Source organism: Uranotaenia lowii, chromosome 2 (genome assembly GCF_029784155.1).
Source record: "Uranotaenia lowii strain MFRU-FL chromosome 2, ASM2978415v1, whole genome shotgun sequence".
Taxonomy (NCBI): Eukaryota; Metazoa; Arthropoda; class Insecta; order Diptera; family Culicidae; genus Uranotaenia; species Uranotaenia lowii.
In genome coordinates, this window is record NC_073692.1 from 241,970,035 (window position 1) to 241,984,942 (window position 14,908).

A 14,908-nucleotide genomic window follows, 5' to 3' on the forward strand; every position below is an offset into this window, starting at 1 on the left:
CTTTTTTCTGATTGAAAAACAAGCAAAAAAAAGGAGTTAATAATGAAAGTATAAACAACAAGATATCACAACTATAATAGCAAAGTTCTGTTTTATTGGATAATACATTACTGAACGATGCAATACATTTGAAGGATTGTACTCGGAAAATTCAACACTTTCTTTTGAGAATTATTATCACACCGTCAAACGGGGCATCATGGAACAGCGAGGTTAGATGGAACATAAGCTCTTTTTTTTTAATATAATGTTATCGAGGTATCATTTAATCGTTACAAAATATTAGGACATAGTTTTTAACATCTCAAGTAAGTTTTTTTAAATGTTTTTGATTCTCTTAGGAAATTAAAAAAAATCGATTTGAAGATATAGGTACAATGCCGAGAAGACTTTAGCCAGTATAACAGATTGGTAAAATCATCACCAACAAGCTTTATGTTGGTTTTATTATCTAACACCAACACTGTTGAGGTCAAACTATTTTCCGACAATCACAATTTTGTTAAATAAATATCTTTATAATTCAGTTTTCTCTCAGGGGTAAAATCCAACATAAATCTCGTTTTCATCTGCTGAAATGAGATTGTTTTGTATTACGCGTTTGTGTGCATTAGAATTTCATCCATCCAAACATTTACATTCAAGATTCCAGGTAAATGAATTTGTTGTAGTTTTTAAAATCCCTAAATGTATGCAGCACAATGTAACATTAGTTTTTTAGAAGCCATTGAAGTTGAGAATTAATGAATGTTGCCCCAGTTGACTTGATCGCACAAATATGTCGTTCCTATATCATCAATCGCTTCTTCATGGGCAAGTTTAAATTGCTTTGTTGAAACTTTTAACAATCACAAAGACGGGAGATCTGAATAACACTCCAATAAATTGCGTGCGTCAGTATTTAATCGAAATTCATTGATCTATACAATGATACATGGATGGATCGAAGCACGTGTTTTTCGTACCCCGATTGAAAAAAAACACGTGCTTCGATCCATCCATGTATCATTGTATAGATCAATGCAAAGTCAGCCTATCGACTTTGCTTCTTCTAGACAATAATACGGTGTGGGACGAATAGTCTTGTGCGGCAAGAAGTTTTCTCAAATCACGCTCTTGGCTCATTTTCAACACCTTTCATGCTTCCTAATCTAATCTATCCGTCTATAATTTTCATTACTTTCATTTGATATTCTTCCTATTAGAATGTATAGTTCACCGAAATGCCATTAATCATTCAATTAAATCATAAAATCCAGCGGTGATAATCTGTTAACACGAAATACATAAACGTAGCTGAGGTATCCAGTCACCCTAAGGATCAAGACTCTTCACTCCCTCCTACACGGAAAATAATAAAAAAGTAAAATCTACCAAGGTACAACGCTCGTGAAAACGAGAAACGTAACTTCTACCTCTTCGAAGTTAAACTCACCTTGTAGCAAGGTAAAGTTTACTTGAATCGTACTGAAAATGGTACAATTTACTTGTAGAAAACCTTGTAGTTTACCAAAAAACACATACCTGAATAGAGTTGACTAAAAGAGTAAAATTCACTTAGCAAAAAGGAAAATACAAAAAAGGTAACTTCTACCTCGTTGCAAGGTAAAATTTACCTCAACTGAGCTATATAGAAACAACCTCCTACTAGTTAGTGGAGTCGTTTATTAGAGTAAGGCAGTTTTTTCATCCTAAGGGTATAATTTACATTTTTACTAAGCGAATGAAAAAAAGATAAAATTTACCTTTTCGCTATGTGAATTAACAAAAGGAAAAAAATTGCATTTTCACAATGTGAATGAAAAAAAGGTAAAATTCACCGAGAAAGGGGAGTGGAAAAAATTCACCTCTGCTTCTCGGTAAATTTTACCATTTTATATTTTCCGTGATCAGATTGTATAATAACATAGTCAATCACTAAAGGGTGATACGGTCAAAATTTGGTCAAGGGAAAAACCGTGTAAATCGGTGAAATAGTTTATTTAAAAAATCAAATTAAATTTCTTTTTCAAGTTTAATTAGTAGAAAATTCAGGAAAAATATTCAGTTAGGCTTCCGGTTTTCCAAATCCGAATTGCCGGGCCTTACGCTTAACCCCTACCATCAGATTTTGTACACCCACCTTGTCCACCTTCTTCGCCGCAGATAGCCAGTTTGCCTTGAATTGCTGCTCGTCCTTAGCAGTTTTTTTGGTCTTCTTTAGGTTCCGCTTGCCAATAGCCCAGTATTTCTCAATTGGGTGGAGCTCTGGCGTGTTGGGAGGGTTCTTGTCCTTGGGAACCACCTGCACGTTGTTGGCAGCGTACCACTCCATGGCCTTTTTACCGTAATGGCAAGATGCCAAATCCGGCCAAAACAGTACGTAACAACCGTGTTTCTTCAGGAAAGGCAGCAGACGTTTATTCAAACACTCTTTCACGTAAATTTGCCAGTCCCGGAAGCTATGAAAATGCTGCTTTTCAAGCCACAGGTACAGATGGCTTAGATATTTCTTTGCGAACTTTGACAGTTTCATATGCTTGAAAATATCTGCTACCTTTCCCCTTCCTTTTGACGTATAAAACTCCTGTCCCGGAAGCTGCTTGTAGACGGCTTTGACGTAGGTTTCGTCGTCCATTACCACGCAGTCAAACTTCGTCAGCATCGTCGTGTACAGCCTCCGGGATCGCGCTTTGGCCGTCCTATTTTGTTTATCATCGCGATTTGGAGTCACTACCTTCTTGTAAGTCGATAATCCGGCTCGTTTTTTGGCTCGATGCACGGTTGTAGACGATAAACCAAGCTTATTTGCGGCATCTCGGAGAGAGAGGTTAGGGTTTCGCTTGAAACTACCGAAAACTCTCTTTGTCGTCTCAGCGGCTTCCGGTTTTCGATTTCTCCCCGATCGTAGCCAGGAAGCGCGAGCAAAATTTTGATACGCTGTTTTTCTTACTTGGACGGCATTTTGACAACTGAAGAGTGAATTCCAAAATCAAAATTGGAGCAACATTCTACACACACACACACCTTCAAAATGAGGGGTGTTCAGGTTTCTTAAATGCAAAATGGAAAGAAATACGTCAAGTGGATATTGACCAAATTTTGACCGTATCACCCTTTAATATGATTATTCTCTGTACTCGATTTGCCTGGACAAAACATTTGATGGAAACATTTGGTGTTTTTTCCTCCGTCTAAACATAATATGGAATTGCTTCCCAGTTCGAACAGATTTTCTGAAATCCGTCATAAATAGTGTCAGGAGATGCACACTGTTATCAGTTTGTATTCTTCAACGAAGCAAGATGATCACTAAAAAAACCCTCTTGCTAGCACTCATTTCACTGAGCTGCTCTCTTAGTGTCAGATCCAATCCAACTACTGGTTCAATTGAAGAAGATTGCGGAATCGGTGATTCTAATTTGTGGCATGTGTTTATCCAAAGGACCATACACTCTGAGAATGCACCAGTCTGTGGGGGAACTTTGTTGAATGATCAGTTTGTTATAACGGCTGCACATTGTGTTTATGATTTAGCTGGAGTTGAGATCGATATCAGGGAGCTTAGAGTTTCGGTGATAAAGGATGGAATCACATTGAGTGTGGAAGTAGATCATATGTTTAAGCAGCAGAAGTTCAATGTAGAAAAGTTTGACTATGATGTTGCACTTCTGAAACTTAAAGTTCCTGTGAGTTTTGTCGATAATTATGTTTGCTCTGAGGCTACTGGCTTTTCTCCTCCGACTGGCTCAGTTTCAGTGACAATCGAAAGTAAACATTACCAGATTCCTAAAACGGTGCGATGGCCGATATCCGATACATCTCTATGTCATGGAACAAATGACTTTATTTTTGGACAAACTTATCAAGCAGCTTTCTGTATAGGATCTATTCAAGGTGAGTAGAAAATCAAACCAAACAATCTTGACTCATCAAACTGATTATGTGCATAAAGTCTATTTGTTTTATGCACATAATCAGTTATTATTATTATTTTGCATCCATTTTTATGTACAGAAATGTTAGGTTATATGTTACCAAGAGGATTATTTCAGATTCTGTAAATAATGAAAATAAAAACTCGAAGACTTGACTTTTCCAGTCAACGACAAGTTTCAAATCAACCGTGGCAGTGGAATACTGCAACAAATCAACAATCGCTGGTATTTGGTGGGGATTCTATTGTATACAACGGGTCCCAACAACATGACTCCCAAATTTGGTGGCGGAATTAATCTTTCACCTTTTTGGTCCTGGATTAATCGAATCGCTTTCCGTGACAGCAGAAAGTCGGTCTCCGAGCAGAGTAAGTTAGAGATGATTATTTATCCGATTTAACTTATATTCCTATTGTTTTTTTTAGAATGCGACGAATACAAAAAAATATTTAATCATACAGCATACGAATCAAGTTTTATTCCAACAATTACTCTAAACGAGCCAGGGCAAATGTGGATGGACTCAAGCTGCTATGGAACCTTAATCAGTGAACGCTTTATTTTGACTTCGGCCATCTGCTTATCAGGAACAAGTAAGATTTCGGAAGCTAATTTTGCATGATCTTATCACATTCTGCTAGAGCAACCATTGATCCATCGATTGAAATACCGATATAATCATTTTGATAAGTCCTTAACTGTATAACTTCACTCCAATCAATGGTAAGCTCGATATTAAACTTTATCAGTTTTGATCGCAAATCGCAAGTGCGTTGGCACTGTTTAGTTCGATGAATCTACGTTGATACTTCAATTTCATTAACCGTTTGAGAAAATATATTGACGTTTTTTTACTTTCCCTTCAGTTTAGGAAGAAGTGGAGTTCATTTTATGGATAATTTGATGAGAAGCTGCTAGCTTATGTTGGAAAGTTCTACTTTTGATGCCTTTTTTTTAGCAAAAATGCAACCCTCGACCTACATGATTTGAAATTATTATTATTATTGAAATGTGTTTCTTCTAAAGATAATTTTTCAAATTTGCATAAAATTTATTATCTTTCTCGTTGGTAAAACTCGATTTTCCGGCACTCAACGTAAATTAAAAACTCGTGCTGGAAAAATCCACTTTTAGCAGCATTTCAAATAAATAACTACCGTAAAACGGGGTAACTTTGATCAACATGATTTTTCTCCATATCATTATCAATAACTAAATCTACAGTTAAATTATCTCAAAACTTTTTTCTACGTTTAAAACCTATAAGTTGAGTTCAAATTGGGAAAAACTTGGATTGTTTTTGAAAATTTTAAATGTAAGTAAAAATATAATTTCAAAATCTTGAAATATCGATTATTTAGAAGGCTCGCAAACTTCCTGATCAAATCAAAGCGTTTAAAAGCAGCAGGTTGATTTACGTGAGAGTTCAACTTTTTTCCTGAGTGTTTAATTTTGTAAAGTTTTATGATTAATTTTATATCATTTGAGCTTGTTCCTAACTGCTTTAGCAATTGATAAACTAGCATTTGAAAATATATGAAAGTGTTTTGTTTTCTTAATGATCAAGAAAACTTGTCAAAATAGAAACTGATCAATGTTACCCCAAAGCATCAAATTCTAAACAAAGACGAAATCGATTTTTAAACCAAATTTCAAGTAGTATAATAAATTTCTGCAACCATGTTTTACGTTCATAGGAGTTCAATACTGGTTTTAAAAATATGAAACATGCCACATTTCCCTTAACAGAAAAAATAATCGAAAAATATTGAACAAAGTGATCAATCTTACCCCGGGTTACGATACATATGTGACAAACTACTCGTTTGACAAGAGAAAAAATAGCTGATTTATATCTAGCAAAAAACCTGCGTACAAACGTTTTTATCTGAAAGTTAAAAATTTTACTGTCAAAGTGCCGAAATAAAGCTGTTTTCGATGGGGGAGAGTTAGGAGAATTTATCTCTGAGTTGACTTGATTCCTTAGCTATGTCTCGAAACCGGAATGTCTCAGGAAGGTCAAATGTTCTAGGAAAATTTTCCAAATTGATTGATTCAACTATGCTGTTAGCTCACAGAATTTAAACAATTTTTTTGAGTAATTAAACTTTGATTGAAACATTGAAACAAATGTGAATTGAATAGCTCTTTTATTTATTTTTTTGTAATTTTATTAACTTTAACGCAGCCTGTCGGTTACATCAGTTTCAAATGTTTCCAACATGAAAAAAGAATAAATTTCTTTTATCAAACAATCAAGTCTCATTACACTTTCAAAACATCACAAATTTTTCGCCCCACGAAAATCCTCCCCTTTTGTTTAAAAAACTCTACTTGGTACACAGATTGATTCTCACGTGTTTCGTCCAGCTTGGTTAAAAAAAATATATGCGTCACCAATGTTGGTTGAATTTTTAAAAATATTTTGGAAATGATGAAGAAAAGATAAGAGATATTATGCCCTTATTTTCGCTCATGCATAAGCGCATCTGTTCACTTCTCAGTTCAACAAAACGAAAATACCAATGACGACATGTCCTACCATTAAAATATTTCCAGACTTTCACCGAGTATAATGAATTGAAAAATGATGTTTAAATTCAAGCAGAATGTGAGCACCCTTTTAGAACATTTCTTAACGAAACCTAGATACATAATTATTTAAAATGATTTAAACGTGCGTTGCAGCCTCAGTGTTTATGCAATATGGTATCATGTCGATGAAACGGTTCTCCAAATTGAAATTCCACTACCATCCGGATGATAAACATCACGAAAAACTGACATTGCTCGAATTGAACGAAGATGCGCCGTAAGAAACTTTTCGTTAAGAACTTGTCTACATATTTCTTAAAACTTTCTATTTTACAGCACGTCGGAATTCATTCATTGTTTGTGGAACGATGATGAGCTTAACGGTGTAGCAAACGACATTGCACATCACATGGGATTATTAAAGTCTAAAATAAATGTTTCTCTCAAACCGGACAATTCAATAATGGTGGTATTGGCAGACAAATGTTACAAATTCACTATATCTTTAATTACCAAAGCAGGAGACGGCATAACAATGCAGAAGTCTGGTGAAAAAATAAGACGCGTCGTTGGAGTGATAGACCAAACCCCGGAGCGTTGCAGCAACATTCGGACCACAAACGTGATTCCATATCTTGATTGGATTGAAGCAACAGTTTGGAGAAAGCCTGCCAAAACATAATATTTGACCTTTACTTCAACACTAGGTTTACAAAGGAATTAAAGCATTTTTGTTTGAATTGAATATTTTTTTCTATTTTTAAAGGAAACATATTTATGGTTAAGTTATATCTTATGTCATATTGTTAGATAGATTTCACCTTTGCAGGTAGGTTATTCAAATGAACATCTCAGTAAGGAAAATAATTTCTTCTTAACCTACCTTTGTATCGAATTATAAAATGTAAATCTCATGTTGCGTTAATATACTCAAAAAAGTTTCTGAAAGGATAAGTGGTATCTGGTAAAAACCGAAGCGCTCCGTCTCCGTCAATAGATTCAGTTTCCGAACTCCAAAGACACACAAAACTATAGACGAGAACGATCCCTGGCGATTCTTGATTCCTTCGCTATATCTTGAAAACGTAATGTCTTACAATTTACAAATATTAAATATTCTAGAAAAATGTACCAAACAGAACAAAACAACAATGCTGTTAACTCAAAAAATATTAAAAGTTTTATTTTACAAGTTATTGAACTTTGACAAAATGTGATTTGAAGATCTTTTTATATGACTTTAAAATGCTTTCCACATAAAAAAAATTATAATAAAAACATTTATTCCAATATGTCGATCGTTAGAGTAAAATTTAAACTTCACAATTCCATATTTTCAAAGCAATAGTGAACTCTCAATTAAAAGTTTTCTCAATAAAAAGTTTTCCAAAATGTATGTTATGAGTTTAGTTGATTCCTAGAGTAGGGATACCATACGTACTCTTTTAAGAGTAAACGTACTTTTTTTCGATCGAGAAATAGGCGTACTCTTCTTTTTGTGAATATTCACCAAACGTACTCTTTTTTGATGGAAGACATTTAATTAGAAAAAACCAACGTATTTCTTCCATTTTATGAAGTTGCTTCACATCCTATGCAAAAACTACGAAAGGAATACAGCTTACAACAAATTACTTTCATATCTTGTTTTAATAAAAATGAATTTTGAGTCGTTATAACCAGTGAGCGCGATTAGCGCCTTTGAGTATGCAAATAGTCATAAATATGCACAAAACTTAGGTATAGTACAAGAATATTTGAAAAGAAAATTTATAATTGCCATGTAAGTCACATGGAGCCTTGAGTGTAAAATTGAACGCATTTTCGCTTGATGCCCTCCATCAAAGTCTTTACAGTGTCATCCGGTACCAGCTTCTCAGTTTTTTTTTCCAATTTCTCAACATGTCCTTCTCGTCTTTGACTGTCTTCTTGCTTTTCCGATATTCCCACTTCATTATCGCTCAGTACTGCTCCACCGGGCGCAGCTCCGGACAGTTTAACAGGGTCATGTCCTTTGGAACAAAATGGACAATTGGCGGAACACTTTTAGAAGAAAGACTTACTCTTCAGTCCGTTAGAGCAGGTGGCAGCCAAACGAGATATTTGGAGGCGAACTTCGACATTTTCTTCTTCTTATATTTGTCGTCCACATCGAACTTTCTCATGCAGATGAAAAATTCCAACCCCGGAATTTGCTTAACATCGGCTTTTCTATACGTTTCGTCGTCCATCACACAGTAGCCATATATTGTCAGCATCTTCTCGTAGAGCTCATCGCGGCTTAGGAAGTTTTGTACCTTGTAAGTCCAGCTCTCTTCTTTGCATTCTCGACGTAGCTCTGCGACATGCCGACCTTTTTAGCCAAATCACGGTTTGAGACGTTGGGATTTGCTTTCATCCGCTTTACCTTTCCCTCCGTCTTTTTGTTCTCCGGTCCCGGTTTTCTCAAAGCTCCTTTGCCGTGGTCCAACGTCAACCGCTCATGGGACAGCTTCAACACTCTGGAGACCGTTGAATTGTGAATGTTCAACATTTTTCCCAACTGCCAGTGCGATAGGTCAGGAATTTCCAGGTGTTTGGAAAGAATTTATTCTCTCGACTCGCGTTGGCTCACCTCCATTTTCGTTGAATCGAAAAACACGAGTTTGACAGCATGTAGATAATACACATCAATAAGAAAGTATGCAAAATTTCGTTGATTTTTACCCAATGGACATCACCACGCGCTGACTCAGAAAATGTCGATCCTTTCGGCGTCGATGCAAAAAATCAGCCAGTTTACCTCGTTTTCCGAAAGAAAAAAACAAAAACGTCAGTTTGACAGTTTGGGGTTCAACAAGTCACTCAGCTGGGAATGAACATCTATCACTTCATCACAGCTTGCTATCACCTCACTTACACAGACTGTCGGAATAAGGTGACAAGATGGGGTGACTCGATAATCGTCACGTCACGCGCTGCCAATAAACCTTCGTTTGCCAACTGACTCAGTTGGTACACTGGTTAAGTTATTCTTTATGCCAGTAGCACTTTTTAAATCATATAATCTTTGGTACAGTACACTTTTCAGTGCATTTTTGGCATAGAGTTAGCGCCGAGCAGCATTGAAATTCTGTGACCTCTTCTTTGGGTGTAGGTTAGAGTGCCCCAAATGACCCGACTCTTGAAGAAGTTATACGCTGCAGGCTAAAATTGATCCTTAGCCTAGTACAAGATCTCATGCCAAATTTGGGCCAGAACGGATCACGTTTAGGGGTCGCTCAACGAGCCTAAAGTTTGTATGGGATTTTGAGACATTTTGTTCGGGAGAAACATGAAAAACCAGTTTTTCATGAATAACTTTGGTTCCCGTCGGCCGATTTCTTTCAAAAACGGGTTTTCTTAAAGCCTAAATTCATCAATAACTTTGGTTCCCGTCGGCAGATTTCTTTCAAAAACGGGTTTTCTTAAAGCCTAGATTATGAAAAATATTTCATGCAAAGACTGCATCTCGATAAAAGTTAAGACAAGAAAGTTATAAGGCTTCAAAAATGGGCTAACTTTTTTAACGGTGGTATTCAGCACTGTTAATGAGGCGTCAATATGTTCGACCGCCTCGACTCATTAACAGTGATGAATACCATGCTTAAAAAAGTTAACCCATTTTTGAAGCCTTATAACTTTCTTATCTTAACTCTTATGGAAATGCAGTCTTCGGATGAAATATTTTTCATAATCTAGGCTTTAAGAAAACCCGAAAGAAATCTGCCGACGGGAACCAAAGTTATTGATGAAAAACTGGTTTTTCATGTTTCTCCCGAACAAAATGTCTCAAAATCCCATACAAACTTCAGGCTCGTTGAGCGACCCCTAAACGTGATCCGATCTGGCCCAAATTTGGCATGAGATCTTGTACTAGGCCTAGGATCAATTTTAACCTGCAGCGTATAACATTTCACAGGTTTTGAATTTCCCATACAAATTTGGGGCAGTCTAGTGTAGGTGTTACATTTTTTGTTTCCGGAATACTACGTCTCACGACATAACTTGACGGACATAATTCCTAAAATTCAACCGTTCTCCAATTTCTCGGACACCCCACGTTCGCCAGATCACGCTCCACTTGGTCTTACCACCTCCCTCGTTGCGCCCTCGCTCGTCTTGTTCCTACCGGATTCGTAGCGAACACCTGTTTTGCAGAACAGTCGCATGTCTCCGTTCTCCTGTACGCCGCCTAAAATGGTTCTTAACACTCATCGCTCGAATACTCCGAGTGTACGCAGGTCCTGCTCGAGCAATATCCATGTTTCGTTCCCATAGAGAACAACCTGTCTAATGAGCGTCATATACAGGTCACACTTCGTGCGAGGGCTAAGTTTCCTCGACCGCAGTTGCTTGTGGAGTCCATAGTAGGCACGACTTCCGCTGATAATTCGCCGCCGGATCTCACGGCTGGTGTCATTGTCTGCGGTCACCAGCCGAGATAGACAAAGTCTTCGACTATCTCCAGCTCGTCGTCGACTGTGACCTTGTTATTGCTGGACAAGCGGGTTCGGTCGGTCTCGGATCCGCAGGTCAGCATGTACTTCGTCTTGGACGTATTAATCATCAACCCAATCCTTCCTGCTTCACGTTTCAGTTTGCGGTAGATCTCTTCCACCGCCGCAGATGATCTGCCGACTATATCAATGTCATCGGCAAAGCAGATAAGTTGACTGAATCTGTTGAAAATCGTGCCCCGCATTTCGCCCACCGCTCGTCGAATAACACCTTCTAACGCCACGTTGAACATCATGCAGGATAGACCAACCTTGTCGAAGCCCCCTGCGCGATTCGAATAAACTCGACAGTTCACCCGAAGTCCGCACACAGCACTGCGTTCCATCCATCGTCGCCTTGATCAGTCTGATCAGCTTCCTGGAAAAGCCGTTTTCGTCCATGATTTTCCATAGCTCGTTACGGTCGATCGTGTCGTATGCGGCTTTGAAGTCGATGAATAGATGGTGCGTAGGGACTTGGTGTTCCCGGCATTTTTGGAGGATTTGCCGTAATGTGAATATCTGGTCCGTCATTGAGCGTCCCTCCATGAAGCCGGCTTGATGACTTCCCACGAATATGTTTGCTTGTGGCGTAAGGCGGCGGAGTAGGATTCGGGACAACATTTTGTAGGCGGCATTGAGAACAGTGATCGCTCGGTAGTTCTCACAGTCCAATTTGTCGCCCTTCGTAGAAGGGGCATATTACCCCCTCCTTCCGCTCCTCCGGTAGCTGTTCTATGTCTCAGATCCGAACTATCAACCGGTGTAGGCAATCTACCAACTTGTCCGGGCCCATTTTGATGAGTTCAGCAGCGATGCCATCCTTCCCAGCCGACTTGTTTCTATTCAGCTGGCGAATGGCATTAAGCTTCTATTGCATTCTATTCATTCCACGCTTAAATGTATGATTTGTGCATTTGCTCAAAAGGTCCAGTAATCGAGTTTTCTCCTTTACAAAATAGAGCATTGTAGTGGCTTTGTGTCGAACTGTAGTGAACTATTTTAACGATGAATTTTATTTGATATAACTTTAATATAAATTATTAGAAGTGAAAATGAAAAAGGTTCAAGATCATTTCGATAAAAGATTCTAAGCTTTCATTATCACGTCGCGTTAAATTCACTAAAGATTCTCATAGTTGTAAGTGGTGTTTATAAACAACAAGGCGTTAACTTATATTGTTCGTACAAGTAGTTACATGAAAGTTTACCAAAAAAAAATATGTAGCTTTTCACGTAGCCACTACATGTAGGTTATTTTGCGTGTAGAGCTACTTCCCCATCAGAAAAGACTTTTTTTAAATCATTCATAAATACTATGATCAGTTTGTATTCTTCAACGAAGCAAGATGATCAGTGGAAAAACCTTCTTGCTTGGATTGATTTTGCTGAGCTGCTCTTTTAGTGTCAAATCTAATCCAACTACTGGTTCAATTGAGGAAGACTGCGGGATCGGCAATTCAAATCTGTGGCATGTTTTTATCCAAAGGACCATACACTCTGAGAATGCACCAGTCTGTGGGGGAACTTTGTTGAATGATCAGTTTGTTATAACGGCTGCACATTGTGTTTATGATTTAACTGGAGATGAGATCGATATCAGCGAGCTCAGAGTTTCAGTGATCAGAGATGGAATCACATTGAGTGTGGGAATAAAACGAATATTTAAGCTGGAAATGTTCCATGTAGACAAGTTTGACTATGATGTTACACTTCTGAAACTTAAAGTTCCTGTGAGTTTTGTCGAGAACTATGTTTGCTCTGTGGCCACTGGCCTTTCTCCTCCGACCGGTTCTGTTTCTGTGACAATCGAAAGTATTCATTTCCATGCTCCAAAAACAATACAATTGCCAATTTCTAATACTACTCTATGCCATGGAACAAATAGTCATATTTTTGGACAAACTTATCAAGAAGCCTTCTGTATGGGATCTATTCAATGTAAGTAAGAAACCAAACCAAACAATCTTGAGTCAACAAACAGATTCTGTGCATAAATCGTTAAGATGAACACTTTTCATTTTTTCAGTCAACGACAATTTTCAAATCAACCGTGGAAGTGGATTACTGCAACAAATCAACAATCGCTGGCATTTGGTGGGGATTCTATTGTATACAACGGGTCCCAACAACATGACCTCCACATTTGGATGCGGAATAAATATTTCTCCTTATTGGTCCTGGATTAATCGAATCGCTTTTCGTGACATTAGGAAATCGGTCTCTGAGCAGAGTAAGTACATTCAGGTTTTTTCTAAACCGATTTTACAAAATTCGTTTTTTTTTGCAGAATGCGACGAATACAAAAAAATATTTAATCATAAAGCGTACGAATCGTCTAACGTACCAACAATAACTCTGAATAAACCAGGCGATTTTTTAGTAGATCCCGGCTGCTTTGGAACATTAATTAGCGAACGCTTCATTTTGACTTCTGCCATCTGCTTATCAGGAATAAGTATGCTCTCAGAACTAAATTTGGCATATTCTTATCACAGTTTGTTAGTTACTCGTTTGATTCACACACAAAAGTAGAACTCTGCAATTTTATTTTCAAAGTACTTTCAAATATAACTTCGCATACCACACGCTACCACAATTTAGAAATTTTTGTAAAAAGGATTTTTTTCTTGAAAATTTTATTAGATGCGTTTGTTCTTCATTATTACAAACTGTGAACCTGTTTTTTAAAGAAAATTATTAAAATGGTTCGAAATGTTTATTGCAGCCTCAGTATTTATGCAATATGGTATCATGTCGATGAAACGGTTCACCAATTTCAAATTGCACTATTATCCGTATGACGAACACCACGAAAAACTAGCATTGCTCGAGTTGGACGCAGATGCGCCGTAATGCATATTCAGAATTTGGAATGTTTCCTGCATTTTGCAGATCATTTTATTTTTTTACAGAATGGCGACATTTATTCATTGTTTGTGGAACGACATTGACGAACTGAATGGTGTAGCGAATGACATAGAGCATTACATGTCATTTTTCAAATCCAAAATAAGTGTTTCGCTAAAGCCGGACAACTCATTGATGGTGACATTCACGGAAGGATGTGACAGGTTCACGGCATCACAGATTACCAAACCAGGAGACGGCATCACATTCCAGAAATCGGATGAAAAAGTAAGACGTGTCATTGGAGTGATGAATCAACCCCCAACGGATTGCAGCAACATTCCGACCTCAAATGTGGTTTCGTATCTTGATTGGATTGAAGCAACAGTTTGGGGAAAGTCAGCCTAAAGAAACCAGATTGTGAATTTGGAACAGTTTCAACTTTCTACAAATAATGTTTGACCTTAGCTTTTAGGTGGAGTAAATAGATTCCGGAATTCGAACTCTGAAATAAATTATAATCATCCTTGTTCACGAGTAACATGCCCAACGTTGAAAAGATCAATCAAATTTATTTTAGATGATATACAGAGTGCTCAATAATTTCGAATACAAATAAAAATCACGATTATTTAAAATCAACTAAGCAGAATAAAAAAATTGTATTCGGATGGAAACGAAACCTTATAATGATCGATCACACAAATTGTTTAGCACAAATTGAGATTTTTTCAAGGATTTTCATCCTATTAGATGATTTATCCCATGACCCCAACGGGCAAATTAAACCTTAAACCACCTTAAACAATTATAACGAGCTTCAGAGGTTTCTCTAATCCATCGTATGCAGCATGCCCCTTTTTTTATGGACAATTCCTGATTGATGATTGATGTTCTAAAAAAAATTGAAGGGGTCTCCAAGAGAAAAAATCATTTTCCGGAGTCCCAGGTCATGAATGATTTTATATTTTTTGCCATATTTTCCTGCAACTAAAAGTATTTTTTTGTGATTTTTCCATAAGAAAGTGTGTTTTTGAAATCAATTCGAAGATGGCAGCTGCACTAGCGTAGGCTCATTTCAGCTTTTTA

The 14,908-nt window shown here is 37.3% G+C and overlaps 2 protein-coding genes across 2 annotated transcripts; both read left to right on the top strand.

The window, feature by feature from the left end:
* The first annotated feature begins 3,249 nt into the window (after window positions 1–3,249).
* Window positions 3,250–7,197, top strand: LOC129744311 (uncharacterized). Its single transcript, XM_055736781.1, has 5 exons — window positions 3,250–3,876; window positions 4,082–4,285; window positions 4,343–4,510; window positions 6,606–6,729; window positions 6,789–7,197. The coding sequence occupies exons 1-5, from the start codon at window positions 3,285–3,287 to the stop codon at window positions 7,132–7,134; spliced, it is 1,434 nt and encodes a 477-aa protein (XP_055592756.1). The 5' UTR covers window positions 3,250–3,284; the 3' UTR covers window positions 7,135–7,197.
* A 5,112-nt stretch (window positions 7,198–12,309) lies between these two features.
* LOC129744312 (mast cell tryptase-like) lies at window positions 12,310–14,400 on the top strand. The gene is made up of 5 exons (XM_055736782.1): window positions 12,310–12,910; window positions 12,999–13,202; window positions 13,260–13,427; window positions 13,698–13,821; window positions 13,885–14,400. Exons 1-5 carry the CDS (start codon window positions 12,319–12,321, stop codon window positions 14,225–14,227), a joined length of 1,431 nt encoding a protein of 476 aa, XP_055592757.1. The 5' UTR covers window positions 12,310–12,318; the 3' UTR covers window positions 14,228–14,400.
* The last annotated feature ends 508 nt before the right edge of the window (window positions 14,401–14,908 follow it).

Bases quoted from the DNA above. Each gene is read 5' to 3' on its own strand.
- LOC129744311 (XM_055736781.1), top strand. From the start codon at position 3,285: ATGATCACTAAAAAAACCCTCTTGCTAGCACTCATTTCACTGAGCTGC. The intron at 3,877-4,081 runs GTGAGTAGAAAA...TGACTTTTCCAG, and splicing joins CTGTATAGGATCTATTCAAG to TCAACGACAAGTTTCAAATC. The intron at 4,286-4,342 runs GTAAGTTAGAGA...TGTTTTTTTTAG, and splicing joins AAAGTCGGTCTCCGAGCAGA to AATGCGACGAATACAAAAAA.
- LOC129744312 (XM_055736782.1), top strand. From the start codon at position 12,319: ATGATCAGTGGAAAAACCTTCTTGCTTGGATTGATTTTGCTGAGCTGC. The intron at 13,203-13,259 runs GTAAGTACATTC...TTTTTTTTGCAG, and splicing joins GAAATCGGTCTCTGAGCAGA to AATGCGACGAATACAAAAAA. The intron at 13,822-13,884 runs GTAATGCATATT...ATTTTTTTACAG, and splicing joins GAGTTGGACGCAGATGCGCC to AATGGCGACATTTATTCATT.